This window comes from Carcharodon carcharias, chromosome 16, assembly GCF_017639515.1.
Source record: "Carcharodon carcharias isolate sCarCar2 chromosome 16, sCarCar2.pri, whole genome shotgun sequence".
NCBI lineage: Eukaryota > Metazoa > Chordata > Chondrichthyes > Lamniformes > Lamnidae > Carcharodon > Carcharodon carcharias.
Window position 1 is genome coordinate 68,337,207 of NC_054482.1, and position 27,976 is coordinate 68,365,182.

The 27,976-nt window shown below is 41.2% G+C and overlaps 1 protein-coding gene across 3 annotated transcripts in view; it reads right to left on the bottom strand.

The window, feature by feature from the left end:
• stil (STIL centriolar assembly protein) overlaps positions 1–27,976 on the bottom strand; it is a 94,404-nt gene that overhangs the window by 6,209 nt on the left and 60,219 nt on the right. For all 3 annotated transcript variants that reach the window (XM_041207773.1, XM_041207774.1, XM_041207772.1), the window contains 9 exons: positions 27,766–27,849; positions 25,457–25,543; positions 22,763–22,913; positions 21,813–21,922; positions 13,668–13,782; positions 11,701–12,774; positions 10,042–10,228; positions 6,655–6,886; positions 1,385–1,601 (listed from right to left, as the gene is read on the bottom strand). In XM_041207773.1, coding sequence (XP_041063707.1) covers positions 1,385–1,601; positions 6,655–6,886; positions 10,042–10,228; positions 11,701–12,774; positions 13,668–13,782; positions 21,813–21,922; positions 22,763–22,913; positions 25,457–25,543; positions 27,766–27,849 — 2,257 coding nt within the window. The remainder of the gene's footprint in view (positions 1–1,384; positions 1,602–6,654; positions 6,887–10,041; positions 10,229–11,700; positions 12,775–13,667; positions 13,783–21,812; positions 21,923–22,762; positions 22,914–25,456; positions 25,544–27,765; positions 27,850–27,976) is intronic.

Genomic DNA, 27,976 nt, shown 5'->3' on the forward strand with positions numbered 1-27,976 from the left:
CCTCACTTTGTGGAAGTCACAAAAATCCAGGGGTCAAATCTAGCCAGCAAAGAATTTTAAGCAGGGGTTCCCAAACTGTAGGTCACTATCACCAACGGGTTCACAGATTTCACTTTTGGGGTCATGAGCTGCCCACCTTCCAAGCAGCAATGGCAACCATGGAGAGGAGGCTGCCCAGTGCAGAGGCTCTGGCAGGACAGCCCTGGACCAATGCTACTAAACAACATGGCGCGGACAGTGAGTCCAAAGCACCCTTTAACATCAGAGGCCGCTTTTAGTGGCAAGTTTGAGTGGGCCCAGGATGTTTGTGCACTGAATTGGCACAGGCAGAGGCCAGTAAGTCACTGACCGAGTGTGGGAAAAACCAGGTCATGTGGCTGAGCCAGAAAGGTGAGTGGTGATTTCAAACTGTGTGCTTCTGCTCATGTTTGCTGTTGACAGACTCCTTACTGCGGGATAGCACCATCACTTTACTGGCAATTCAACTAAAAGAGGGAGAAAGGGAGAGGTGGGGCTTGTGCGCATGTACGTGTGCTTGGGTGTGCATAGGGAAAGGGTGAGAAGAGGTGGAGGTTGGGAAGAGGGGCTGGTGTGTGTATGCGGTGGGGGAGGGGGACTGATTACAATGTGTTGGGGGGGGTTTGGAGGAGAAGAGGGGCTTCACGGGGTCTCCTGTCAACAGGGAATATGGAGAACATGGCTGAAACCTACATGAGTACATAAAGCACTTCGTAAAAATATTTTTAAAACTAAGATTTTCATACTTATATGTATTATATGTTGATCTATAACACAAACTTTAATAATTATACACTGAATTTTACCTTGCTGCCTCATTGCTGTTGCCTATTTGTTGGCATCTGGGGTCACATTAATTTTCAAGTGTTAAAATGTCATGTTGGAAAACAGTTTGGAAAGCACTAGCCTAGTGGTTGAAAGATATGATCACATGGGAGTAAATAATTTGGATCAGAAATTTTCAGACACGATCTTCAGTCAGTCCTGAGTTAAACATCTCAAGCTAGTAGATATTGGTTTCAATTTTCAGTTGCACTGGGGAGTGGAGGGGACAAAAAGAGAGACAAAATCAGGGTTCCCATTCCTGACTGATTAACATGATTGTTGCTAGCCCTTGGGAAAGGCCAGAATCAAGCTCAGTTGGATAACTGCCTCCACATGGATCACACAAATATTAAGTATTGGGTAACTAACTACTCATTTGGATACAGGAGTGTTACCAGCATTTTTAGATTTTCCAACATCAATGAACACCATTGGAAGAAAAGGGAAAGAAAATGTGAAGGAAATATATTCACATATTCTATAAACAAATTGCCTTGAAATGCAGCATAGAAACATTACTAAAATATAACTGAACGCTCACCATTAAATTCTGGTAAAACCTTTGCTCATCTTGTAATGAGGAGTTGCTATGTGATTCTGTGATATGTCCACCACTTTTTTCAGTTTCTTTATCGCCCATAGGATGCGATACATCTGATGGGCTACTTTGCAGGTACGTACTTGCACTCTCCCCAAGCACTGGACTCTGAAAAGTGATATGAAGGTCCCAGCAGTTTTTTGTATGTTCAGGTGAACAGCTAAATAGTAATGAAAAGCATATTAGTCAATATACAAGATTTTAATTGCATACAAAATAAACGGAAACAGGCAAGGACAGTTCCAAATGCTGCCACATAGTGGTAATGTCCTATGCTTGCATGAGACAGGTAAAGGCTTTCAAAATGAAAAAATTGAACAGACAATGTAAAATGGTTTACCTACCATTGGAAATTCTGAGAAACCCAAGTTTAGCTCAGGCAAGAGCGAAGTAGCCTTTTATGTGCTAAAATTTTTGTATATGTAATATTTGCCATAGATTGGTGACATTTTAAAGATCACTTCACAACATTTCAAAGTATGTCTTCTGCAACTTCATTAATTTCAGCATTCAGCTTTCTCCCCTGCCAACCAAAAGGTCAAATGGCCGCACCTTTTGGGCTGTCATAACCTAATTGTGATAGTATCATGATTCAGTTTTTAAAAATTGTTAACCTTTTGGGTTTTTGTGCAATCAGAGCAAGGACAACAAACAAAATTAATCCTGATGCTCTGCGTCTTCTGCAAGTCACCTTCACATCTGGACAGGATTACTACTTCTACAGTTTTCCAAAAATCAAGATGAGAAAAGAATGCATAAGCACTTTGCAGCTAACACAATAAAGAATGCTTGCATTTGCGGTGGATGAAGGAAATAACTACAAACTATGTGCCATGTGGTTTATTTTTTTCTTTATTCTTTCATGTGATGTGGGTGTCACCAGCAAGACCAGCATTTGTTGCCCATCCCTAACTACCCATGAACTGAGTAGCCTGCTAAACCACTTCAGAGGGCAGTTAAAAGTCAACCACATTGCTGTGGGTCTGGAGTCACATGTAGGCCAGACCAGGTAAGGACATCAGACTTCCTTCCCTAAATGACATTAATGAACCAGATGTGTTTTTACAATAACCGATTATAGTTTCGTGGTCACCATTACTGAGGCTTATATTACTTTATATTCCGCATTTTCATTAACTGAATTCAAATTCCACAAGTTGCCATGGGGGGATTTGAACCTATAATCCCAACAGCAATAGCCTGGTCCTCTGCAGCATTACCATTATACCACCATCTCCCCCAAACATCCAAGTACCATTCTAGGTTAGAGAGAAATTGTTTTAAAGGTAAATTTGTCAGAAATACATTTGGAGTGATTACACCATTTTTATGACAGGCCCCACAAACAATGCATTTTAAAAATCTCTTTGATACTCAATAAGGCTTCATTTCTGAATAGATTCTTTCATCCTCCTTCCAAGTTTTTAATGGCTTCCTACCTATTTTGTCCAACAGGTTGATGTGCTGCATCTAATATGTGGGTGAAGAGAGTTAGCATTTTTTCTGCTTTAGTGCACTAGCTTGCTTTGCATTTTCAGCCAAATCACTGGCAAACAGCAATGCAACAAAGAGCGCCAAATGCGTAAGTCTCTCCCTGTCAATACACAGCCACTCCATTGGCAAGTCCTCCCCTCATGGTGACACAGAAATTGGATCCCTTGCAGCCCCAGGCTAAAGCTTCAGTGGAACCCAGAGGAGGTTTGGCTCCGAGATGTGCAGGCCCACTGACATGTGGACATGCCCTGCCATTCATGAACCAAACTCCCAACTTTGGCAAATTAGCTCCACTGCCAGAGTCGAAGACTAAGGGAGTAAACACTGGAGTGGAGTCCAAAGGCAGACTGCTGTCTAAGTATGTGATCCCAGAACTTCCATTCCCCGGGGGGGGCGCAGAGTGGTGGGCTACCCAGGAAGTACCCCAGAAGATGCACTGAGAGACTCCCCAGAAGTCCCCATGCAATGACTGCATAGGAATAGCCCAGGAAGTTTAAACCTTTGATGGGCAATTTACTCTGCACTGAGAACCAACCGATACTCCGATTTAAATCAGAGACTTTGGATGGCTCTGACTGTTACCAGAGTAGTTAGCCAGGAAAAGTTAGGAGGATGAAAATGACTTCTAATTCCTGGGTAACCACAATATCCACCCAACCCTCTGACCATATCCACCTCCACATCCACACCACCCTCCCCCGCCATCCATCATACCCACAGCCCTGCCCCATCTGGCCTAACTCACTGCCCCTCATCCTACCCACTTACTTTCTCTCTGGCTTCTCAAAGTGCATTTAAACACAGGGACATTTAATTTACCTACAGCTAGTGCTGTAAAAAGGGGTGTGGCTTCACTTCCCCAGACACTGCTGCCCTGCATTGGAAGGCCTCGGGAACCAGGTACACTGCACATTTTTCACCAGGCCTGGGTTGGAAGAGTGGGCAAGAAATGTGCAACCTCCCGACATGGTAAGTAAACAGGAGTGGAGTGGAAATCTGACTGTGATTGCCACTCCTCGGAAATTCTAGCATGTCATCTTTCTGCACACTCCTGCTGCCAAATGTAGTATTTTGCATTCCTTTGGACTCAACCGGGGAGGGCGAGAGGGGGGCCCTGACGTTTGGGAAGCCCAGGGTCTCCATTAATCTTGCTCAGGCTTGTGCCCTGTTGAGGACATTCCAATTTTGCTGTAGAGCGTTAACACAACATGGGAGACAACATATACGAGTGATAATCACAACTCAATTGGCATACAGAATGGGTGCTATGGTCTGTCTCCGGCAGTGGGAGGTACCATCGTGTCCCACGGGTCAGCCACCACCCATCTCAAGTCAGGCAGCCCCCAACCAGTAAGCTACTGACCCACCATGCTCCATCTGCTTCAATGGGTGATTGGAGCTTAAAGTCTCTGATTAACACGTAGACTGAATCCATCCCATCAGACAAACAAAACAAAGGATGCAACTCTTCAACTGGCAAACTGAATGTCAGGACCACGTGCACAGAACTGACGGACAACTTGCAGGTGACCGATAATATGCGCAAGGCAGCTATGATCCACATGGAACTTGATAAACTGAATACTGACATTGCTTCCCTACAAGAGCCTTGGCTCATCAAAAGATAAACATTGCTTTTTCATCTGGTAAAGGATGAAGTCAAGTGCATGAGCAAGGTGCAGGCTTATCTGTAAGGAACTCATTGTCATAGATGATAGAACTCCCCACAAATGGTTCAGAACGTGTTCTCTCCATCTGTCTCTCAACTCAAACAGGGCCAGTTAACCTTGAGCATCTATGCTCCAATACAGAGGTGAGTTTTATGAGGAGCTTGGTACTGCTTGCAGCAGAATCCCCAAGACAGACATCTTTACTTACTGGGGAGTTTAATGCAACAGAGTGGGCATGGACCACAAGGCTTGACTCTCTTGCCTTGGGCATCATTGCCTGAGAAAAGATAAATGAGAATGGACAAAAACTACTTGAGCTTTGCCGCTACCTCAAACTGTGTGTAACTAAGACCCTCTTTCAGAACAAGCTATGCCACAAGGTGTCCTGGAGACATTCAAGATGACAGCATTGGCACTAACTGGACCTGATTACCATCAAATGTGACTCGGCTCAACAGCATTCTCAATACATGCAGCTACCACAGCACTAGCTTTTTAAAATTCATTCATGGGATGTGGGTATCACTGGGCTAAGTCAGCATTTATTGCCCATCCCTAATTGCCCTTGTTCAGAGGGCATTTAAGAGTCAACCACATTGCTGTGGGTCTGGATTCACATGTAGGCCAGACCAGGTAAGGACAGCAGATTTCCTTCCCTAAAGGACACCATCTAAAAGGACATTAGGGAACCAGATGGGTTTTTATAACAATCGACAATGGTTTCATGGTCATCATTAGACTTTTAATTCCAGATTTTTATTGAACTCAAATTCCACCACCTGCTGTCGAACCCAGGTCTCCAGAGCTTTACCCTGGGTCTCTGGATTACTAGTCCAGCGACAATGCCACTAAACTGTGGGAGTTTAGGGGAGACGACTGTGATACAGGTCACTCTCTGGTGCGCACCAGGGTTAGGATGCAACATGAAGTTTTTTTTCAGTCAAAGTAGAAATGCCATCTTCTAATCAATGTCAGCCATATTGCTTACATAACTAAAAACCAATAGTTTCTTGACTTGATTGTGGGGGAATGTTGGAGCGCATCTTCCCAGAGTGCAGATCAAAACAGAACATACTTCGAGACCCCATCTATAACACTGCATTCTCAACAAATCGGAAGCAAGAGCGGAAAAAATGCTGACTGGTTCGAAGCTAACATCACTATGATGGAACCCGTTTTTAAAGGTGAGTGGTCTGCTCTCTGACTAAAAGAGAGACCAGAGTGAGAAGACTCTGAATGTACTAAGAGCTGCTTGAAGTAAAGTCCAACAGATTGCTAGGCAGTGTGCCAATGGTTACTGGTTATAACTTTGCCAGAATATTCAGATGTCTATCGTTGTAGGGAATACTATGGATGAAGGGAGCAAAAGGGCAACATGCTCTTCTGCAAAGAAAACAGTTCCACTGAAAACAAAGGCGGGGTGGTCATCACTGTTAGCAATCAACAGTTGGGAGAGAAGGGTGGAAGAATTCAAATTCCACCAGCTGCCGTGCTGAGATCTGAACCCATGTCCCCAGGGCATTAGCCTGGGTCTCTGGATTACTAGTCCAGCGACATTATCATTGCACCACTGTCTCCCCTTATAGCCAGTTAGACTAAAACATTTGAGCAACATTTGCGAAAATCTAGAAAAAGAGAGCAAGTAGAACAAAGTAACTGCAATCTCTCTCTAGTTTGATGTCCCCCTGTCCCATTTAGCACCCCTTCTCTACCCCAACCAGGCCTCTGCCCACCCTCCACCACGTGCAGTTTACAGTGGAATACAGAAGTCATGGAAACCACTCATTATTGTTGCTTCAAAAAGGCATCAGAATTATTTTTAAATGTGCTCAGCTCAACTGTAGGTAGACCCAAATGTCCAGGCTATCAGTGTTCACCCTATCCTTTAGATCTAACTGCAGTTTTATTCTTTTTGTAGCTTTAAATGTAAATTTAATCATAATATTGGCCTGCATTCAAATTTTTCATTACTCATTTTCCTCCAGATGAAAAAATACTTTTCCATGTTTCAAAGTTATTTTCAATTATTTCAATTTATTATAGCCTTACTTTTGTACAACATTAGCTTGATCAGAAGTATCTGTTGTACCCTGGCTGTTCTCCACAAAGCTGTGTAAGTCCACTTCATTCAGAGAAGAGGCAATACTGGTGTGACTGGTGTCTTCAGTTTTAAGAGAGAGAGCCATTTCTTCATTGGATAATTCAGAGTCATTCAGCTTTTGGTTGGGTACAGATTGATGCGCCTCTTGTTCCTCAGGTGGGCACCAGAACAAACTGGCACCTAAGAAAGAATAAGTCACATTAATATGATATTGCAAGAATATCCTTCTCTTCGAATAGTGCTACAGAATCATTATTGTTCATCTGAATTTCCAGAACAAGCAGACCTGGTCTTGATTTACCAGCACCTCTAATGCAGTAGTGAAGCATATTCAGAGTGACTGCTAACTTCATGTACTCATGTTTTGGATTTAGGATCTCCAGACTACAGTACATAAAAGGGCAGACAATGAAATCTCCACCACAGTGCCACTGCTCAAGCATTCCATGCCTTGAGGTCAACTCATTTTTTGGTTGTGTATTAACACCACAATGATAGTGCAAGACACCATAATTTCAGGCAGCAGCTGTCAGTCAAAAGCTACCAGCTGCAGGTAGATCGCCAGTAGAATTAAGTGTGTGTTGTCTATTTTGTATACAAGTTCCCAGTGTCTTACATACTAGTCAGCTACACTAAAACTATTGTGGAAGCCTTTAAACTCCATACCCAATAATAGCAGAGATGCTTGCAATTGTCACTGAATTACAGGCCCAATTAAGTTCTCCCATGAAGATAGCTTTAGAACATATTAAACAAAAGGTAACACCATGAACATAAAATACAAGGGATCTCTTTGATATGGGACAACTAAATGGTGCTATTATACATGTGGAAAAACTTGAATGGAATATGCACTTTGAAAGTTAAGGACTTTTTTTTGTAAAAAGGCAAACATTCAGACACTTATTTAAAAAACAACGGCCGAGTTTTGAAACTGTATATAAATGGACGGGTGATTTGCCTAGCTTTGGCTAGATGAAGGAATCTCCAGAGTAACCCTCACTGTGTAAGTCAGTACTGGGATTAGAAGATATTTAACTGGGAAAAGAAAAAGGAAGCAAGCAATCAGGAGGGGAGAGTAGCTTTGGATTGATTCAGGGAGAATTAAGTGTCTACTTAAGGGACAGCATAAAGTGGTGGGGATTTTTGGTTGTTTTAAAAGTTAAATGGGGGAACCTTTTCTGTGGTCCGGAGTTTAAGTTGTCTACAAAAATAGTGTTTAGTGAACATTATTTTTAGTTTGTTGTAGTAAAAGCCTTAAAATCTGAAGTCTTTTCATATGATCCTTTCAGTCAGTCATTGGAAATTCCAATATCTTTTTAAAAGCTATTAGTCACTAAGGGGATTGTAATACCTTTGATTAAACTTGTTGCATTAATATGCACCTCTGAATCCTTATGTGATAGCAACTAACAGCTTGGTGCATACAGTTCTAGAGTTTTTTGGAAACATCATACTCCTTAGATTCACCAAGGAGTATTTTGTAATCTGAAGAAAATGGCATATATTACAATACGAAGTAACACTCACTTCAGTTGACAGTCAGCAGCTTACTTTTGCAAGAGGTTTGGAAGACTTTACAGATGTAAAGTAATTAAAAATAACATTCAAATCCAAACCTCAACAATAACTGGCAGGCAAAGCAGCCAAAAGGAAATTTACCCAGAGGTGCCAGTTACTTGGCTCTCTTGCCTCTCATCTTAAGTGACATTGCTATAGTTCTTTGGAGTCAAAACATTCCCTACATAAATAGTAAATACAAACATAAGTTAAATTTATAATTTTCAAATAAAGGATTATCTTCTTTTCCTTGACTTCTCTGGACTAGAGAAAAGTTTCCCCCATTTAACTTATTTCTGGGGATAGACTATCAACCATAATTCACCAAATGCCCGCTGATTCCAACAGCTATTTAGTTACGCTTCCTCACACAATGCAAGGAACCCATTCCATTCTTCTACTTTCTCAGTCTCCATCAGATCTATGCAACTGTCCACACTATTGCTTCCAACAGATGTTCCTTTTTCCTCAACTGAGGAATGGTTTATAGGGCCCTCGATCGTGTCCATTCTACTTTATGCATTTCTGCTCTCATTCCATCCCATTCTTCCCAGAACCACAGTAGGGTTTCCCTTGTCCTCGCCTCTGCTCCACCAGTCTCTGTATTCAATCAATAATCCTCTGCCATTTCTTCCCCTACCAACATGATGCCACCACCAACACATCTTCCCCTCCACTTTCAGCATTCCAAATGGACCAATCCTCCACAATACCCTGGTCCACTCCTCTAACATCTCCTCCTTTTTCTTGGGCATCTTTCCATGCCAGCACTGGAGATGCAACACCTGCTCCTTTTACATTAAGCAAGATGCCAAACAGTTCTTCAGGTGAATCAGTGATTTTCTTGTACTTCAGTTTAATGTACTATATTCACTGCTCATGTGTGATCTCTCTACATTGCGGAGACCAAAGACAGGCTAAGTGACCACTTTTCAGAACAACTGTATAGTCCACAAGTATGACCCCAAGCTTCTATCCCGTCATTTTAATTCTCTACCTTGCTCCCACTCCGACCTCGCTGTTCTTGGCCTGCTAAAGTAATTGAATGAAGCTCAATGTAAGCTCAAGTGACAGCACCTCATCTTTCGACTGGGCAATTTACAGCCTCCTGGACTCAACAATTATTGACAATTTTAGTTTGTAACCTCCCCACTCCCACATTGAGTTATTTTTCTTTGATTTTATTCCCCCCTCATGTTTTCCTTTTAGTTCTTTAACTTTGCTTTTTGAAGCAGCTGTTCAGAATCCTACCATTCATACCTCCTCTGTACGCATCATGTTTCTTTACTTATCCCATTACCATGCCCTTTTGGCCTTGCGCCATAAACCTTTTGTCATTTAATCCCTCCTGCCTTCTACTCTATTCACGGATCTGCCCTTTCCTTCCCACCCTTTCCCCTTTCACTTGCTCAAAACCTATTGCATTTCTGATGAAAAGTCACGGACCTGCAATGCTAACTGTTTCTCTTTCCACAGATGCTGCCAGACCAGAGTACTTCCAGCACTTTCTGTTTTTATTTCCGGGTAAAGATTTTTTTCTTCTGATGCCATCCGAGACACAGGTGACATTTCAACTTGTTGCAAGTCTAGTGGACTCTATAAATTTTAAGTTACGAAACAAAGTGTTCCAAGAAATGGCAACTAAAATAAATTTGGCACACAAATGATTTAGCTGTTCTTGAAGAACTAATGAAAAATAGCTGATATATTTCCTCTTAAATACTGAATTTAAAAAAAATTGAATTCTTCAGTTCAGGTGCTGGATAGGCTCTTACCTGTGCTTACAGCAATGCTAACACTTTTTTTCATGTGAATTCCAGGAGATGTTTGGGTTTCCATAGCAACAAATCCCACTTGTCTTTCTGGCTGCAGTGAGGAGTTAGAAATGCCGATAGTTTTTGAAGAGCAATGTTTCACAGGAGTCGTAAGACCATATTGCTGCATGCCCAAAAGTTGTTGAATCTGAGTAAAGCAAACATACAAAGTTAATTAAAGAATATAAATGATTTATTGGGTTTTCACAAAGCTTTAGTATTTTGAAATATTTTCGGGTTAAAGGATTGATGCCCTTAGGTGAGTTTGTATTTGACATGTGGTGTGAAGGTCTAAACCAAATCAGATTGTTTGTATGCACTTTTTCCTGTGGACTTGCATCACTTACCCAAAGGCCATTGGATCAAAGGGCAGGTTGACAATAATCAGTACTTTAGGATTCTTATGTACCCAGAAGAAAACAAACTGTATTTAACCAGTTCAAAATGCTGGTATAGCTCAGATCCATCAAGATCACTGGTTTGCAGCATTATTTGGAGTACAATGCAAAAAATTCCAATCCCTAGTTGCCTCTTCATTTATCATGGAGCCAGGATGGTTAGTCAATAGCACTGTAAAAAGTTGTGGTCTTGTTTGTAGCAGTTGTTATATCATTGATTTAATTGCTATTGCTTGGAACTAATCCAACTCATCCCACTCCTCCTTCTTCCCTCCCCACCCCTCTGCCACCCACCCCATTCTAAAAGAAATATAGTAAGTACTTGATGAGACAACTGAAAAAAAAAGTGTGAATTTGAGCTCATGATAAACAGATAACAGGTACTGCAAACTAAGTTAATTGAGAGACCATAGGTGTTTCTGTAGAGAGACAAGTTGTTATATAGCTTGAGGGACATCATTCCATATCAAGCATGGTCAAGGAAAGGAGGCAAGCCTCCTGAACTATCACAGCCAGTACAAGGGTTGAACTGTACTATTGGCATCATTCTACACCACAACCTAACCATTTAGCCAACTGGGCTGTCTCCCAATGTACTGCAAACTACCTGAGAAGCATGACGAGCAGAGCAACTTGCTATCATTCTACTTAGATCCTACAACAGCAAGTGCCATAAACGACGAAACGTTCACAATTCAGTTATCAAAATTTCATATCTTCAGTTTTCTCTTCAACTGTGAGTGGCTGCCTATTTAACATAGCCCTCAAAATATTTAATTTATATTCAAATAATTTCTTAAAATTGACTTTGTTATCTCTAGACTTGGCTATTGAGGTGATTCAAAACTCTGCTGCCCATGTCTTAACTCGCACCAAGTCTCATTCACCTAAAACCCATGTTTGCTTATTTACATTGAACTCTAAGATACTCTTTAAAACCTACCTCTTTGACAAAGTTTACGTGGTTTGGTGTCGTACTTTGTTTTGTAATGCTTCCCTGAAGTATTTGGGACATTTATTATGTTAATGGCACTATTTAAATACAAATCACCATCATTGCCTTCCAACCACATACTCAAATATGACACACAAGACAAATAATTGTCAATGTACATGCTTCCAGTATACTACAATGTTTCTCTTTTTTGGGCAGAGAGAAAAGGGAGAGAAGACAAATGGGGAAGACCACAAAATGAAAAAGGAACTATTGGGATTTCCTTACCTGAGCTTGAAGGAGCTTTAGTTGTCTATCCTGTTCCACTAGAATCTTGTAAGCATCAACAGGCAATCCCATTGCTCCATTTCCTTCTTGGTCATGCTCCAGTCTTCCCATGGGAAAGTGTAAACACGCAGAAGGAACTGTGCACATTTTACACTGATTTGGTAGTGGTATATGGGAGCCACCAGGCAATTTTATCAAGCTGCTATTTGGAGGTGAAGTGCTTCCTACTTGTCCAGGTAAACCCTGGTTTATTGGACTGTTATTCACACACAAAGTACTACAGTGAGAATTTGGTAAATAAGCTAGTGTTTGTTGGCATGTTGCGGTGCTACAGTCATGACAATTAGGCGAGTGGACCCCTTTAGAGCCATATGTTGGGATATTTCCTTGCCAATTAGCATTCATTGAAGGCCCACAGCAGGGTCCATGATGTTGGCAGTAATTACAGCAGCTAGTTGGATACGGTGTATGAAAATGTGGCGGAAGCCCTAAAAGCTGCGTTTCAGGAGAATGAGTTGGAAAGTTAGGAGTGTGCTGTAATGACTGTCGAATGGATTTGTTGGGAGAAGATGGCCCATGTGGCTGTCTTATGTTGGACATGGATTGCCAGCCTCTGGGAGAAACTCCTCCTTTACCCAAACCAACATTTTTTATTGGATCAACTATATCAGTGGACCTAACCAACTTAGGTTGGTCTATTGAAGCGTCAGGTGAAGGTCCACTTGGTGGAGTAGAACAAGATGATGATGATGATCCAGAACTCTTCCTGACAAAATGGCCACCTTTCTGATGTTGCTTTGCTGGTCTTTCTTTAGGAGCCTTAACAGATGCTGCTGATCCACGTGAGAGCGTCAGATTTTGTTTTAAAGGAGGAGTTATAACTTGAGATGTCACTCCATGCTGCCCATTTTCAGAAGGTTCTTTGGTCAAGTTAAAAGTTCCAGGTGCTCCACAGATTTTCATTGTCTGATGTGGCTTATTTTGTTGTAGTCTTGTTGGAGTAAACTTTGACTCTATAAAACTTCCATCAAATACAAGTGACAGCTCAGGTACAGAAGGATAGATTCTTGGAAACTAAGTTAACAAAGGAAGATTGTAATAATTTTAATATGCACTTTGGAAGTTAAGGCATTTAATGGAGATAACTTCTAAGATGGAAACTAGGTTTATACAGTTTGGCCATTTCAACATGCGTAGAATGTGCTAGGCTCCTGTAATACAGTGTCATTTAAAAATCAAAGTTCAAATCATATAGTATAACAGAATTTCATTTTAAACCATGAGGCTCAACCACTCTGCATGACAATTAGTGTTGGGGATTAAAAACATCACTGGAAATTTATCCAAATTCCAACTGTATTTATCAGAATTATAGAGTGAAAATATGCCTCAAGACTTTTTCTCTGTACTTTTGCCTCAAATGCATATTTATAGTTTTGGGCTGGATACCTGAATGGTTGAAGACAAAAATAGGTTCTAAAGGATCTGGCCACAAATGGGTTATTTAAAATTTACATGGCCACAAGCATCTTATGCCAAGAGCAAACTGCTACAGTCCTTTAAAAGGAACAAGTTTCTGAGAGAAGAGAACAATTCCATTAATGGGGGATGTAGCTAGTAAGTTGCATTTCAGTCAAGACCTGGAGAACTGGTGCTTGCATGCTCTGTCTTTGGGATTCAAAAGGTGGGGTTTTCCCATCACTTTCCTTCCATTAGTCACAAGCTTGTTTTACACATTTCAAGAGACTGCTACAGGGTGGATGAACAATGTGCTATGTTATGCTATTGACTGGAATAGGGTTTAAATGTCTTTTCTCGTCCTTCTTTTCATATGTTTGTATCTTTTAAGCCTAGGCTACCTAACATTATCATATTCTCTCCCAAACACTTGTGTGTTTCAAATGTCCCATGTAATTATCTTTTTTTAAATACATTAGAAGTATTAAAAATGTATAGTAATTAATAACCTTTTGGCCAACAGGATGTGGACTTGGTGTTGGTCTTGGAGAAAGGTCCTCTTCCTCCACACCAGAGTCATTGTCACCAATAGGTATCTTGTTTGAAACCAATTCACACCAAGGTCTGCAAAAGAAATTTTAAAAACTGAAATCAGATTTATTTACAATGGTGTGGAAAATCTCTACTGGTACACCTACTTAAAGCAGAGATTTGCAACAATCTCAGCCCATAACTCTCAACTCGCCATTCTGCTTCTAGTTGAGCTTTATTTTTTTAATTTAGCTCTTAAAAAAAATTCTGCTCAAATTTCATACTTTTAGTGCTTACACCTGCAGCACTGACAGGAACTCTAATAAGACACACAAAAAATAAAAATCATACATCAAAATATAACCCAGGGGAAAATGGTATTTCTCAGCTCTGGCCAGGAGTCCCTTCCATCAACAGAAAATCCTGTAACAAATCAAACCAGTTAGCTGTATACTTAATAGCCACATTTTCCTATATGAACAGTCCCATTTAAATTTGATCATAGTTTCAACCTCACTTGTACGTATAAGACAATAGTGCCAATTTAGTTTTAATTTTTGGAATGCAACATGAGCAACAAACAAAGGCGACATCTTATTTGAAAGCATCATATAAGTAACACAGGTACATCAAGTTAGAATAACTAGTGCTACTTATAGATTTAAATTGTATAACAACTCAACAAAATCCATCCATGGTTTACAAAGGAAATTAAGGGTATTATTAGAATAAAAGAAGAGGCTTTTATAATATTGCTGGAATTGTTTTAGAAGCCAAAGAGCCACTAAACAGGTGATAGAAGGGGAAAAAATGGAACACGAAAGCCAACTTAAACATTCACTCCCTCAACTATTGGCAAGCAGTGGTAGGAATGTATACCATATGCAAGATGCATTGCAGCAATCTGCCAAGCCTCCTTTGACAGCATCGTCCAAACCTAGGACCTCTACCACCTAGAAGCACAAGGACTGCAGATGCATGGAATCACCAACAACTGCAAGTTCCCATTCAAGCCACACCAACATTGTGACTTGGAACTATATCACCATTCTTTCACTGTCACTGCAATAAAAACCTAGATCATCCTTCCTAAAAGCACTGAGTGAACCTGCACCAGAGGCTCTGCAGTGATTCAAGAAGGCAGATCATCATCACCTACTCAAGGGCAGTTAGGGCTGGGCAACAAATGCAACCTGCTCCACCATTCAGTACGATCATGCTGATATTCGGCTTCAACTCCACTTTCCTGCCCACTCCCTGTATCCATTGATTCCTTGAGACACCAGAAATCTTAGCCTTAAATATATTGAAGCATCCACAACTGTCTAGGCTAGAGAATTCCAAAGATTCTCAAACCTCAGAAGAAATTTGACCTCATCTCATTCCTGTATGATTGGCCCCTTTATCCTGAGACTGTACCCCTGTATCCTGGATTCCACATGCAGGACTCTTGTGTCTAACCTGTCAAGTTCCTTCAGAATCTTGTATGTTTTAATAAGATCACCTTTCATTCTTCTAAACTTCAGAGTATGGGCCCACTTTGCTCAGCATCTTATCAATGGACAACCCTCTTATCCCAGGAACCAATCAAGTGAACCTTCATTGTACCACCTCTAACTAAGTGTACCTTTAGATATGGAGACCTAAACGGTACACAGTCCTCCAGTTGTGGTCTGAACCAAGCCCTGTACAATTGTAGCAAGAGTTCTTTATTCTTGGGCTCCAAATCCATGCAAGTAAGAGCCTACATTTCATTTGTCTTCCTAATTATTTGCTGGACCTGAGTGCACTTCAGTGTACTTGTACAAGTATGCCCAAGTCCCTCTGAACATCAGCATTTACAAGTTTTACACCTTTGAAAAAAATATTGTTACCCTATCCTATGACCAAAGTGAATAACCTCACACTTCCCCACATTATATTCCATCTGTCACCTTGCTGCCCACTCATCATAGGTCAACCCTCTCATATCAGAAGCCGGTCAAGTGAACCTTTACTGTACTGCCTCCAATGCAAGTGCATCCTTCCTTAAATATAGAGACCAAAAGTACACACTATTTCAGGTGTGGTTTTACCAAAGCCCTGAACAACTGTAGTAAGACTTCTTTATTCCTATACTTCAATCCTCTTTCAATAAAGGCAAACGTGCCATTTTGCCTTCTTGATTGCTTCTTTTACCTGCATGTTAACTGTCTGTTCTTTGTACGAGATCATTGGCGAAACAGCTGAAGATGGTTGGGCCAGAATGCTGCCCTGAGGAACACCTGCAGCCAAGTGCTGGGGATGAGATGATTGACTTCCAACAATCACCATCTTCCTTTGTGTTAGATATAACTTCAAACAGTGGTGACTCTCCCCTCACCCCCCACCCCAACCCCAAATTCCCGAGTTCAAATTTGCTTGGGTTCTTTAATGCCACTCTTAATCAAACGCTGCTATCCTGTCAAGGGCAGTCACTCTCATATCACCATGCATCACATTGCTTCCATGCTGCTCCATCAAACTGGGCCTCAGCAGTTTTCCCACTGGAACAGGCTGCGATATTCTGTGCTCCTACCTCCAGAATCTATCCACCAGCCCTAATTGGACAGCGAACAGAGGTGGCCTGCTAATTAGTCACCTCCTGGAAGATCTCTTTTGCCAGCGAATTGCTGACTTGAGTGGAGTTGAAACCCGGAAATGGTCCAGTCACCTGAAAATTTTAGGTGAAGATCCTGCCCTTTGGGTTCTCTTCATAACTTCAAATCACACTTAGCTTTGTAACGTCAACAAACTTAGATACATTTCCCTCGGTCTCTTCACCTAGGTCATTAATATAATTTAGGGGGAGGCACTGGTGTAGTGGTAATGTCACTGGACTAGTAACCCAGAAGCCAAGGCTAGTTCTCTAAGGACATGCGGTCAAATCTTACCCTATGAGATGGTAGCTGGTGAAATTTGAATTCAATAAATAAAAAATCTGGAATTGAAAAGCTAGCCTCGGTAACAGTGACTATCATCAATTGTTGTAAAAGCCCAACTGGTTCGCTAGTGTCCTTTAGGAAAGGAAATCTGCTGTCCTTATCTGCTTCGGCCAATATGTGGTTGACTCTTAACTGCCCTCTGAAATGGCTGAGCAAGCCAGTCAGGGAAATTAAGCATTGGCAACAAATGCCGGCCTTGCTGGTCACGCCCACGTCCAATGAAAAAATAAATAAATAGCTGAGGTTCTAGTACTGATCCCTGTGACCCTCCACTTGTTACAACCTGCCAATTTGAAAATGCCCCATTTATCCCTATTTTGCTTCCTGCTGGTTAACCAATTCTCTGTCCATATTCATATTATGTTAAGTAAGGGTCCAAAGTGAGAAAGCAAAAGTGTAAAGTGGATGATCCTACCAGCCTCATCCTAAGGTCCTCATTCTCACAGATGCGAGTCTTGTACATGAGTCACAAGAAGTTAATATGCAGGTACAGCAAGTAATTAAGGCAGCTAATGGAATGCTATGCTTTATTATGAGAGGGATTGTAGATAAAAGTAAGGATGTTATGCTTCAGTTATACAGGTTTTGATCTCCTTATTTAAGGAAGGATGTAAATGTATTAGAGGGGGTTCAAAGGAGACTTACTAGGTTGATACTAATGAAATGAATGGGTTGTCTTGTGAGGAAAGGCTGGTCAGACTGGGCTTGTTTCCATTAGAGTTTAGAAGAATGAGGGGTGATTTGATTGAAGCACACAGATCCTGAACTGCCTTGATGAGGTGGACGTCAAAAGGATGTTTTCCCTTGTGGGGGAGTCCAGAACTAGGGGGCACTGTTTTAAAATTAGGAGTCCCCCTTTTAGGACAGAGATGAGGAGAAATTTTCTGAGGGCTGTGCAACTTTGGAACCCTCTGCCTCAGGAGGTGGAGGAGGTGGGGTCATTGAATATTTTTAAGATAGAAGTAGATTGATCCCCTTGCCTAACAAGAATCTAAGGTTAGCGAAGTTAGATGGGAATATGGAAATTGAAACAAGATTAGCCATGATCTTATTAAATGGCAGAGCAGGCTCGAGGGGCTGAGTGGTCTACTGCTGTTCTGATTTCTTATGTTATGTTCAGCCAATTAAATTCATTCCACATGGTAAAAGAATGGCTATGTGCATTGGACATAGCAAAGACTCCAGGTAACAACAAAATCCCACTGAAATGCTGAAAGCCTGTGCTCTAGAATTAGCTGCACCTCTATCCAAGCTGTTGCAATACAGCCACAACACTGACATCTACTTGATCGTGTGAAAAATTGCCCAAGTGGTCCTATGGCGAATGGTTCACCAGCTGAATCCGCAAAGCCTCTTTACCATCTTCAAAGCACTAGTTTAGATTGGCTGCAGTTACAACCACTCAAGAAACTCAACACCATATCACAAAAGTGATCCACTCAATCGGCCACCTTAAATATGGCTTAAACATCTTTTCTTGGTACAGTTGCACTGTGTGCCACTTATAGGATGCACTGCAGCAACTCGCTAAGGCTTCTTCTACAGAACCTCTCAAACACACCACCTGTAATAATACCTTGAGGGGCAATGAGAGCAGACATAACAGGAACACCATCAACACCAAGTTGCACACCATCACAGCTTGGACATATAGTCACCATTCCTTTATAGTCATTGGGTCAAAAATCCTGTAAAGCCCTACCAAACACCACTGTGGGTTTATCTTCACTATACGGATTGTACAAACTACAGTTCAAGGCGGCAGCTTACTACTACCTACTTGAGGGCAAGTAGGGGTGGGTAATAAATGTTGGCCTTGCTGGTGATGCCCATATCCAAGAATGATTTTTAAAAAAATTTAATAGTGCACAAATAGGAAGTTATGTTGACTGTACCAAGTGTTTCTCATCATATTTAATGCTCTGTATATTTTATTAGCGGTCAAGTATCCCTTATCCGAAACCTGCGGGGCCTATTACATTTTGGATTTCAGATTATTTCGGTTTTTGGATACCGCATATAAACTTACATTACAATAGCCTAAGCATAGGTTAGAGGCAGTCTAAAGTGAATAAAGTGGCTAGAAAAGCATGATGTATCACTGAATAATAAATACAGGGTACCAGTAATAAGTTTCTTTTTGATGTGTTCACCACAAAAAACGCAAAGTAAACAGTGCAGACAAACAACTAGACTTTCCACACTAAAGATCAATGAGGCTAAAAAAAATGCAATTTTTGGATGTGTTCAGTTTTCACATTTACAGATAAAGGATACTTGACACGCACTGAATAAAACAGATTTCAAATCAAACTGAACGTAGTCAGCCTCAGATAAAAGCAAAATACTTTGGATGCTGGAAATCTGAAACAAAAACAGAAAATGCCAGAAAAACTCAGCAGGTCTAACAGCATTTGTGGAGAGAAAAATAGTTAAAGTTTCGAGTCCATATGACTCCTCTTCAGAGCTAAACAGAAGTAAAAATGTGATGAAATTTTTACTGTTTAAGGCTGGGTGGAGCAGGTGAAGCTGGATAGAAGCCCAGCGATATGTGGGGGCAAAGGAGAGATTGACAAAAATGGCATGAACAAAAGGAAAAAGAGGGTGTTATTGGTAGTGGTAAGGGCTAAAGGAGGTGCTGATAGTGACATTAATAAAGAAAGAATGTGATAATAGCAGGACAAGGGTAAGCACTCTGAAAAGAAAAACATGAACAAGTGACAGATGGCCCTTGTGGGTGTGGGATGGTGGGAGGGGAGAATGTGGTGGGGGAAAAAAGATCGAAAATAAGATAACAGGTGGGGATAAAACAATGAGTAAATGAATTAAAAGTGAAAACAATTAAAATAAAAATAAGTGGATAAAAAATAAAAATGAATATTGAAAAGGGGGGTTAAAAAAAGAGGGGTGAGGATAGAGGAGAGAATTCATGGCCTGAAGTTGTTGAACTCAGTGTTAAATCCGGAAGGCTGTAAAGTGTCTAATCAGAAGAGGAGGTACTCCTCCTCCAGTTTGCATTGGGCTTCACTGGAACATTGCAGCAGGCCAAGGACAGACATGTGGGCATGACAGCAGGATGGTGTGCTGAACTGGCAAGCGACAGGAAGGTCTGGATCATGCTTGTGGACAGACAGAAGGTGTTCCGCAAAGTGGTCACCCAGTCTGCGTTTGGTATCTCCAATGTAGAGGACACTGCATTGGGAGCAGTGAATATCGTAGAACAAATTGAAGGAGGTGCAAATGATGTGCTGCTTCACTTGAAAGGAGTGTTTGGGCCCTTGGACGGTGAGGAGGGGGTAAGAAAAGGGACAGGTGTTGCACTTTGTGATTGCAAAGGAAGATGCCCTGGGAGGGGAATGAGGTGTTGGGGGTGATGGAGGAGTGGACCAGGGTGTCCCAGAGGAAATGGTCCCTACGGAATGCCAATACGGGTGGTCAGGGAAGATATGTTTGGTGAGGGCATCATGCTGGAGTTGGCAGAAATGGCGGAGGTTGAGCCTTTGAATGCGGAAGCTGGTGGGGTGAAAAGTGAGGACAAGGAGGACCCTATCATGGTTCTGGGAGGGAGAGGAAGGTGTGAAGGCAGGGGCGCAGGAGATGGATCAGACACAGTTGAGGGCCCATTGGAAAGTGGCATTGTCAGAACAGATGTGATGGAGGCGAAGGAACTGAGAGAATGGGATGGAGTCCTTACGGGAAGCAGGGTGTGAAGAGCTGTAGTCGAGGTAGCTGTGGGAGTTGGTGGGCTTGTAATGAATATTGGTGGACAGTCTATCACCAGAAATTGAGACAGAGAGGTCAAGGGAGGGAAGGGAAGTGTCGGAGATGGACCATGTGAAGGTGATGAAGGGGTGGAAATTGGAAGCAAAAAATATAAATTTTCAAGGCCCAGACGAGAGCATGAAGCGGCACCAAAACAGTGAATGATGTACTGAAAAATTGAGTTTTGGGAGGGGGCTTGAGTAGGACTGGAACAAGGAATGTTCCACAAACCTCAAAGAGAAGGGCATAACTGGGGCCCTTGCGGGTACCCATAGCCACACCTTTTATCTGGAGGAAGTGAGACAAGTTTAAGGAGAAATTGTTCAGTGAGAGAACAAGCTCAGCCAGGCGGAGGAAAGTGGTGGTGGATGGGGATTATTCGGGCCTCTGTTCAAGGAAGAAGCGGAGAGCTCTCAGACCATCCTGGGGATGGAGGTGTAGAAGGTTTGAACATCCATGGTAAAGAAGTGGTGGTTGGGGCTAGGGAACTGGAAATTGTTGATATGATGTAGGGCATCAGAAGGATCGCAGTCAGAGGTGGGAAGAGACTGGACAACGGGAGAGAGAACAGAGTCAAGATAAGAAGAAATGAATTCCATGGGGCAGGAACAGGCTGACATGATAGGTCTACCGAGACAGTCCTGCTTATGGATTTTGCTTTCTTCCCTTAATGCCACTGTCAGCACCTCCTTTAGCCCTTACCACTGGCATTAACACCCACTTTGTCCTTTTGTTCATGACATCTTTGTCAATCTCTCCTTTGCCCCCACAAAGCGCTGGCCTTCTATCTACCTTCACCTGCTCCACCCCCCTTAAACAGTATAGATTTCATCACATTTCTACTTTTTAGCTCGGAAGAGTCATAAGGGCTCGAAATGTCATCCGTTTTTCTCTCCACAGATGCTGTTAGACCTGCTGATTTTTTCCAGCATTTTCTGTTTTTGCAGTCAGCCTCAGTCTACCTTCAGACATTGTGCATGTGTGTCTAAGCCATAGGGGAGTTTTGATTATGTGTTCTCAGACACCAGTTTTGTATTAGATGAAGGCCAGCAGGAGTCAACATGCATAACAACCTATGAAGGGAGATGATGGCACTACTGAACCCAAGTAGCTATCTGTGTCAGATCCAAATGTGCAACAGTGCCCAGAGAGAACAGGCTTCTACCTAAAGATACTGCACTAGGTTTTTAAAAAAAGTCCTAAATGCACAACGCAACTTAAAGAGTCAGATTGATAAACAGGCATTTGTTGCAGAGGAGGGGGATATTAATAAGATAGATTGGAGGTGCACATCTTTTCTGTTAATCTATATATAAATTGACTGGAAATGGCCATCCAACAGACAGCCTAAATGCCACTTGAAATGCACAATGGTGTATTATATAGCACAATACTTACGAAGACTCCACAATGTTGCTAACCACCTCCTTAAAAAACTCTCTCTCTGGATTTTTATTTTCATCACTTAGTTCAAATTCAATTTGCTGTTTTGCTGAAGACTCAGTGCTCTGAAAAAAAAACAGTTCAACTGCTCATAATATTAGGAGTTAAAACTCATCAGGTAGAATTATCATTAGCAATTCACCATTTACTGAGCTGCCTATACAATTAAAAACTACTTGCAGCATATCATCATTAACAAAAAAAATCCAAGACACTTGAGAGGTGCTGAAAAACAAGTTCCAAGCCAAAAGGTGGACAGATTAGATGGGGTAACTGAAGTTTTGTTGAAAAGGTGGATTTTAAAAGGAGGAAGGGGGAGTAGTGTGGAAGGGGGAGGCTTAGGCAACTGAGCACATGATTTTGTGTAAGTAAAGGCTGTCAGTGTCACAGAAACCAAAAGTGAGCAGCTTGACAATGCAGAAGATATGAAGCAAGATCAACAAACAAGGTGTTAAAGATGGTGATATCCAAGTTAGGATGGGCATGTGGCTTGGAGGGGAACTTGGATGGTGGTGTTCCCATAAGTTTGCTACCCATATCCTCCTAGGTGGTAGAGGTCACAGGTCTGGAAGATGCTTTTGAAGGAGCCTTGGTGAGTTGCGGTAGTGCATCCTGTAGATGGTACACACTGTTGCCACTTTGCACCAGTGGTGGGGGCAGTGAACGTTTGATATGGTGGGTGGAGTGCCAATCAAACAGGCTGTTGTGTCCTGGTTGGCGTCAAGCTTCTTGAGTGCTGTTGCAGATGCACTTGTCCAGGCAAGCAGAGAATATCCCATCATACACCTAGCTTGTTCCTCGTAGAATGTGAAGGCCAGACAAAATTATTAGCAACAAATTGACTTTAAATGTTTACAGTAACTTTAAAAGCGGAATGCTTCCTTTGAATAAACCCATGTACTTACCGTGCAAATATTTAACACTTCTGTACTAGTAAGCAGCTGGAAATCTAATTTCTGGTGCTCACTGCAAGGGCAGCATTCATAGAACTCTGGCTGCCTATGTGTAAGTGAATACAGAACTAGAAGAAAACTTTTCTGCTCAGTTGAGAAAACTCTAAATGAAAAAAAGGCCAGAGGTTATTGCAAATAAAACAAATTTGTTTACTCATATAAAGACTACAATGCTTAAGCTTGCCACAATTAATGGAGCAGCATACCCACTCTGCTGAGCAGCATACGTTGGTAATTAATACTTTACTTCCAATTCACCCAGTGTCTTCCCTTGGAAGGGAACTTGAAGGTAACATAATGTTGCCAGGATCCTGGTCAATGCTAAATGTCGCAGGCCAAGGAAGTGCTGTCAAATTAACATTGGTGAATTGCTGCAGTGCATCCTGTAGATAATACATACTGCAAACATAGCACGCCTGTGGAGGAGTGAGAAGATATCCAGCAACAGGAGCAACAATCATCTGGACTGCCCTGCCCTGGAGTGTTATTACAGCTGTAGTAATCCAGGCACTTGCTTGACTTGTTTTTTCTGAGGTGACTAGGGAGAGGCTCTTGAGCCCTTGGAAATGGGGAGGAAGATTTGTAATTCCATCAGTAATACCAACCAAATTATAGTTCTTTGTCCATATGGAACAAATGCAGGAAATTACCCTCAGTTTGAGAGATAAGTAACAATATAGCAATACGGAGGTCGAGTTTAAATTCCACCATGGTAAACTGTGAAACTGAACTTGATAAATCTTTTATTCTATGGGCTAGCACCAGAAAAATGACAATGAAAACTGTCAGATTGGTTGCCAAATGGTTCAAGAATACACTCAGGAAGGCAAACAAAGCATACTGTACAAAAGTAAAAAAGTTACGCTAAACCTTTGTAAATCATTCTTCAATGTATTGTGTTCAATTCTGGGCACCATACTTTGGAGAGAGCGTCAAGTCCTTGGAGAGGTCACAGGGGAGATTTACTAGAATGGTACCAGGGATAAGAGATTTCAGTTATGTATAAACAGGGAAAAGCTGTGATCCTTTTCACAGCTTTTGGAGAAAGTTTGTGGATATTTGATGGATATGTTCAAAGTTCTGAAGGGTCTTGAAAGAATAAATATGGAGAAATTGTTCCCATTGACAGGACGGTTAGAAACTAGAAATAACAGATTGGCAATTGATAAAAGAACCGGGGAGGAACAATAAGGACTTCTTTTGAAAATTAACGCAACAAATTGTTGTGACCTGGAATGCCTGAAAGGATGGTGTAAGCAGACTGAACAGTTGAATGGGAAAAAAATTGTATGGTTATGCAGAAAGTTCAGAGGAGTGGATAGCTCTTTCAAAGAGCTGGTACAGGCATGATGGGTCAAACAGCCTCTTTCTGAGCTGTATGATTATAACCTACTCGTGGCTTCAGTCCAATATTACCTGACTGACTTAAATTACAGTGTAGCAATGCTACGTGCGCAAAACCAGTTAGATGCTACAAACACCCCAACACCTTAAGGCAATGAGGGTTAGGCAATAAATGTAGCCTTGCTATCACCCATATTCCAACATAAAAACAGCTTCGGAATGCTCAGCCATACATTGTTTTTAATTTTTGTTCCAATATTAGTAAATTCCCTAAAAAAACCCCACTAATTTCTTGCAATTGGAACAAATTTTAATGCTTCGCTGCCCAGAACTGTTGAAAAATAGCACTAATATTAATTTTGCAAAAAACCCACAAACAGCACATTGGCCAGAATTTTTGCGTCAGCAAGCGAGGGTGGGGCATGCTTGCTGATGTGTCATTCAGATTTTCAGTTCGCTGGGCGCACACCCAAGTCAGCTGTGTGCCCAAAGTGTCAAAAGCCTATTATGACCATTTAAATATTAAAACAATAAATTGAGCTTCCCCATCCAACCTTAAGGTTGGTGGACAGGCGAAGAGCCCAGGCGGCTTTCGCATTTATCATGGAACTGCATCCACGGGCGGGATGAGGTTTCATGAAGGTATTTAAAGTTTTACAAACATTTTTAATAATATTCATAGACATGTCCCAGCTCATGTGACACTTTCACATGAGGGGACAGCTCTCATTTTTTTTTTTCTTTATTAAAATTTTCAGAACTTAACTAATCTCCGAGGCAACTCTATGTCTCAGGGAGATTTCTGTGCTCTTTTGCACGCTTGTGTGAAAGAGCGCACTCCTCGACTCAGGCAACCCCCATCACCCCCCCTGCCTGCACAGGTAGTGCTCAGGGCTTCTGGGTGCGTCACGCTGGACAGGCCTTAATTGACCCGCCCACGTAAAATGGCAGTGATCGGCTGCACACCCACTTCCGCCCAACTGCCTTCAACGGGGAGAAAATTGTCCCCATTATATTGGCACACTGTTTTGTTAAAAATTTTAATTTAATTTCTTAAATTACTAACTTAAGTTTCAAATCTAAGTATAGCATGGAATTTAGGTCAGACATTGGACATATTTAACTTCAGCATTGATAACCTGGAGTGCACTTAATACAGATTTCAGCAAGAACATTAGAAGAATGGAAGGTACTAGATTTTAACTTCATGACGAGACACATTATGTATGGTCCACTTGCAATAAAAGTTTGAAAATGTATTTCTCTTAAAGAATGGCTCCCTTTAAAAACTCTAAATCTCACCTCTCTTGAATGGAAGAGCTGAATAGATACCGCAAACAGCAGGCCCAGACTTGTGGACTATGTACATGGGTTGCACCACTCAACCAACTGGAATACCAAAAATGTGAAATAAAGTTACAAAAGGAAGACTGTAAAAATATAATTTTCACATAAGATATATATTAAAAATGCTGCGCTCTCAACACGCCAGCTTGTAGTGACATTGCAAACATATGTTTTAAATGTTGTTCAATAGGGTCATCTGACATAACATAAGAAATAGGAGCAGGCACAGGCCATTCAGCTCCTCAAGCCTGCTCTGCCATTCAATAAGAATATGGCTGATCTGATTGTGGCCTTAACTCCAGGCTACTTGCTGGCCCTCATAACCCTCGATTCCCTTATCAAAAATCTGTCTAACACAGCCTTAAATATATTCAATGACCCAGCCTTCACTGTTTGCTAGAATTCTAAACACTAACCACTCTCAGAAGAAATTCCTCCTCATCTGTCTTAAACTGTGCCCCATAGTGAAGGAAAAAAGGTTAGTAACCTACTTTTGGAAAGCAGAGCACCTTAAAAACAAAAGTGCAAGATGCCGGACTAACAGAAAAGTCCATTAAGGGATGATCTAAAAGACACCTCAGAACTGTTACAGCCTGCAAAATGATGTTCTGAACTGTTTAAATCAGACTGTAAATTTACACTGATTAATAAGAAAACAAATCCTTAATTATATAGGGATCTCTGACTTCAGCACCATCCAACCAGAAAATGTCAAAACTGCACAATAAGTCAACCCAAGTTTACTACACCCAGCACAGAAATCACTGAGTCTATTAGCCATGCATGAAGTGACAAAATCAACCATGCTAAAGTACTACCTCACTTCCCTCCCAAATTTAGAACAAAAATAAGTGACACACCTTCCTACCAGCAGCAGTTACAGAAATTGTACTATCACCCTAACCCCAAAGCAAAAAACACAGCATCTACACTCTAATACTGCCTCTTGTCTCCAAATGATCCTTTACCTCCCTGTTCCCTGTCCCAATTCTCACCACTCCCAGTACCATTATCAACCTCTCTTCTTACTGGTTTTCTCCTCCCATTCTCCACTTTGATGCAATTATCTTGCCATCCTCCAACCTCACTTGACTTGAGAAAAAACATGATGTTGGCTCCCTACTTGCAAGGCCACACAAAACCAAATGGTAATAAACACTTAGGTGTGTCTTCCAAGAGATTAGATTCTAACCTGCTTTAGTAGAGTCAATGGTTTGGATTTTTTGGTAATAATGACAGTGAAACTGTTAGCATTCGCCATGACTATTCCTCTGAAACTGATAGTAACTCTAGAGCCTGCTCATGCATTTAGAAGCAGAAATCCAGAAGTTGTCAGTGAATTTTATACTTCTCCACAGGCTGTATTGAAGTACCCCAAAGCTGCAATCAAGTAGAAATCACTGAACTAATGAGAACTTGCCCTCTTACACTATTAACCTCACTGTAAAAAAGAACACTCAAAAGTTACACCTTGTTGAATGAGGTGCAAGAGTTTTTAAAAAGCATTACAAGTTCAGTGTTGCTGCTGGAGAGCTTCTATGGCCCTGGAAAACTAATGTTATATTTGTGGAATGTCAGATTTCTCCATTATGCTAAAATTCAATTTTAAAATGTTTATCAAAAGTTTACAACATTTCTGCTTCTACCTTAATCTCACATGTATGTCCTAATCGTTTATTTTGCTCTACATAAAATTTAATCAAAGTAAAAGCATATCAGCATATTTTACTTCCTGGGTTGCTGTCAGAGAGAACAATTTAATGTGATTGGCTCCTTGATGACATCATTATTGCTGGGTTCCTGAAGATCCTTCAACTTGGCGCCAGATTCAAACTGACATTGGGAAAGGAGAAAAGCATGCCACAGAGATGTTACTAGATCTTTGTGGACAGCTTTCTTCAAAATCAATGGTGAATGCTATTGCTTTGCCACTGTCCATGTGACCTGGGAAATATTACAAATTTCAGGAGCTCAATAGTGCTCATCTGTCCTAACACTGCTTGATGTGGTTTTGGATATGAATTAGAAACATAAATAAACATCTTACAGATGACAGTTATAAACTTACGCCTTGCATTCCTTCGGTTAATAAACAATACTGCTAAAATTTTAAGCTTTTACCTCCTGCTGGATTATCCATTATTGATATTGAAATTAACATGCCCTAACTTTCGCATCATTGTCCTTGTTATTCAACAATTTAAAATTGAACTCAAAAATTCTTTAACATGGGATATTGTATTATGTCATAATACTATACTTACATTCCTACTAAAGGCAAAGTGAGCACTTTTGGATCAGATTCAAGTATTAATAGAAGCTTGCGCGTCTGATCCATTGTAAGGTACCTGTAATTAATGTAAAGTGTCAGTTTATAATAGATCTACAAAGCAGAAAACATCCTAATTATGTACTATTTTTCTAAACTGATGTCGCAACACCTCGATTGCTATGTGATATCATACCTCTAAAATC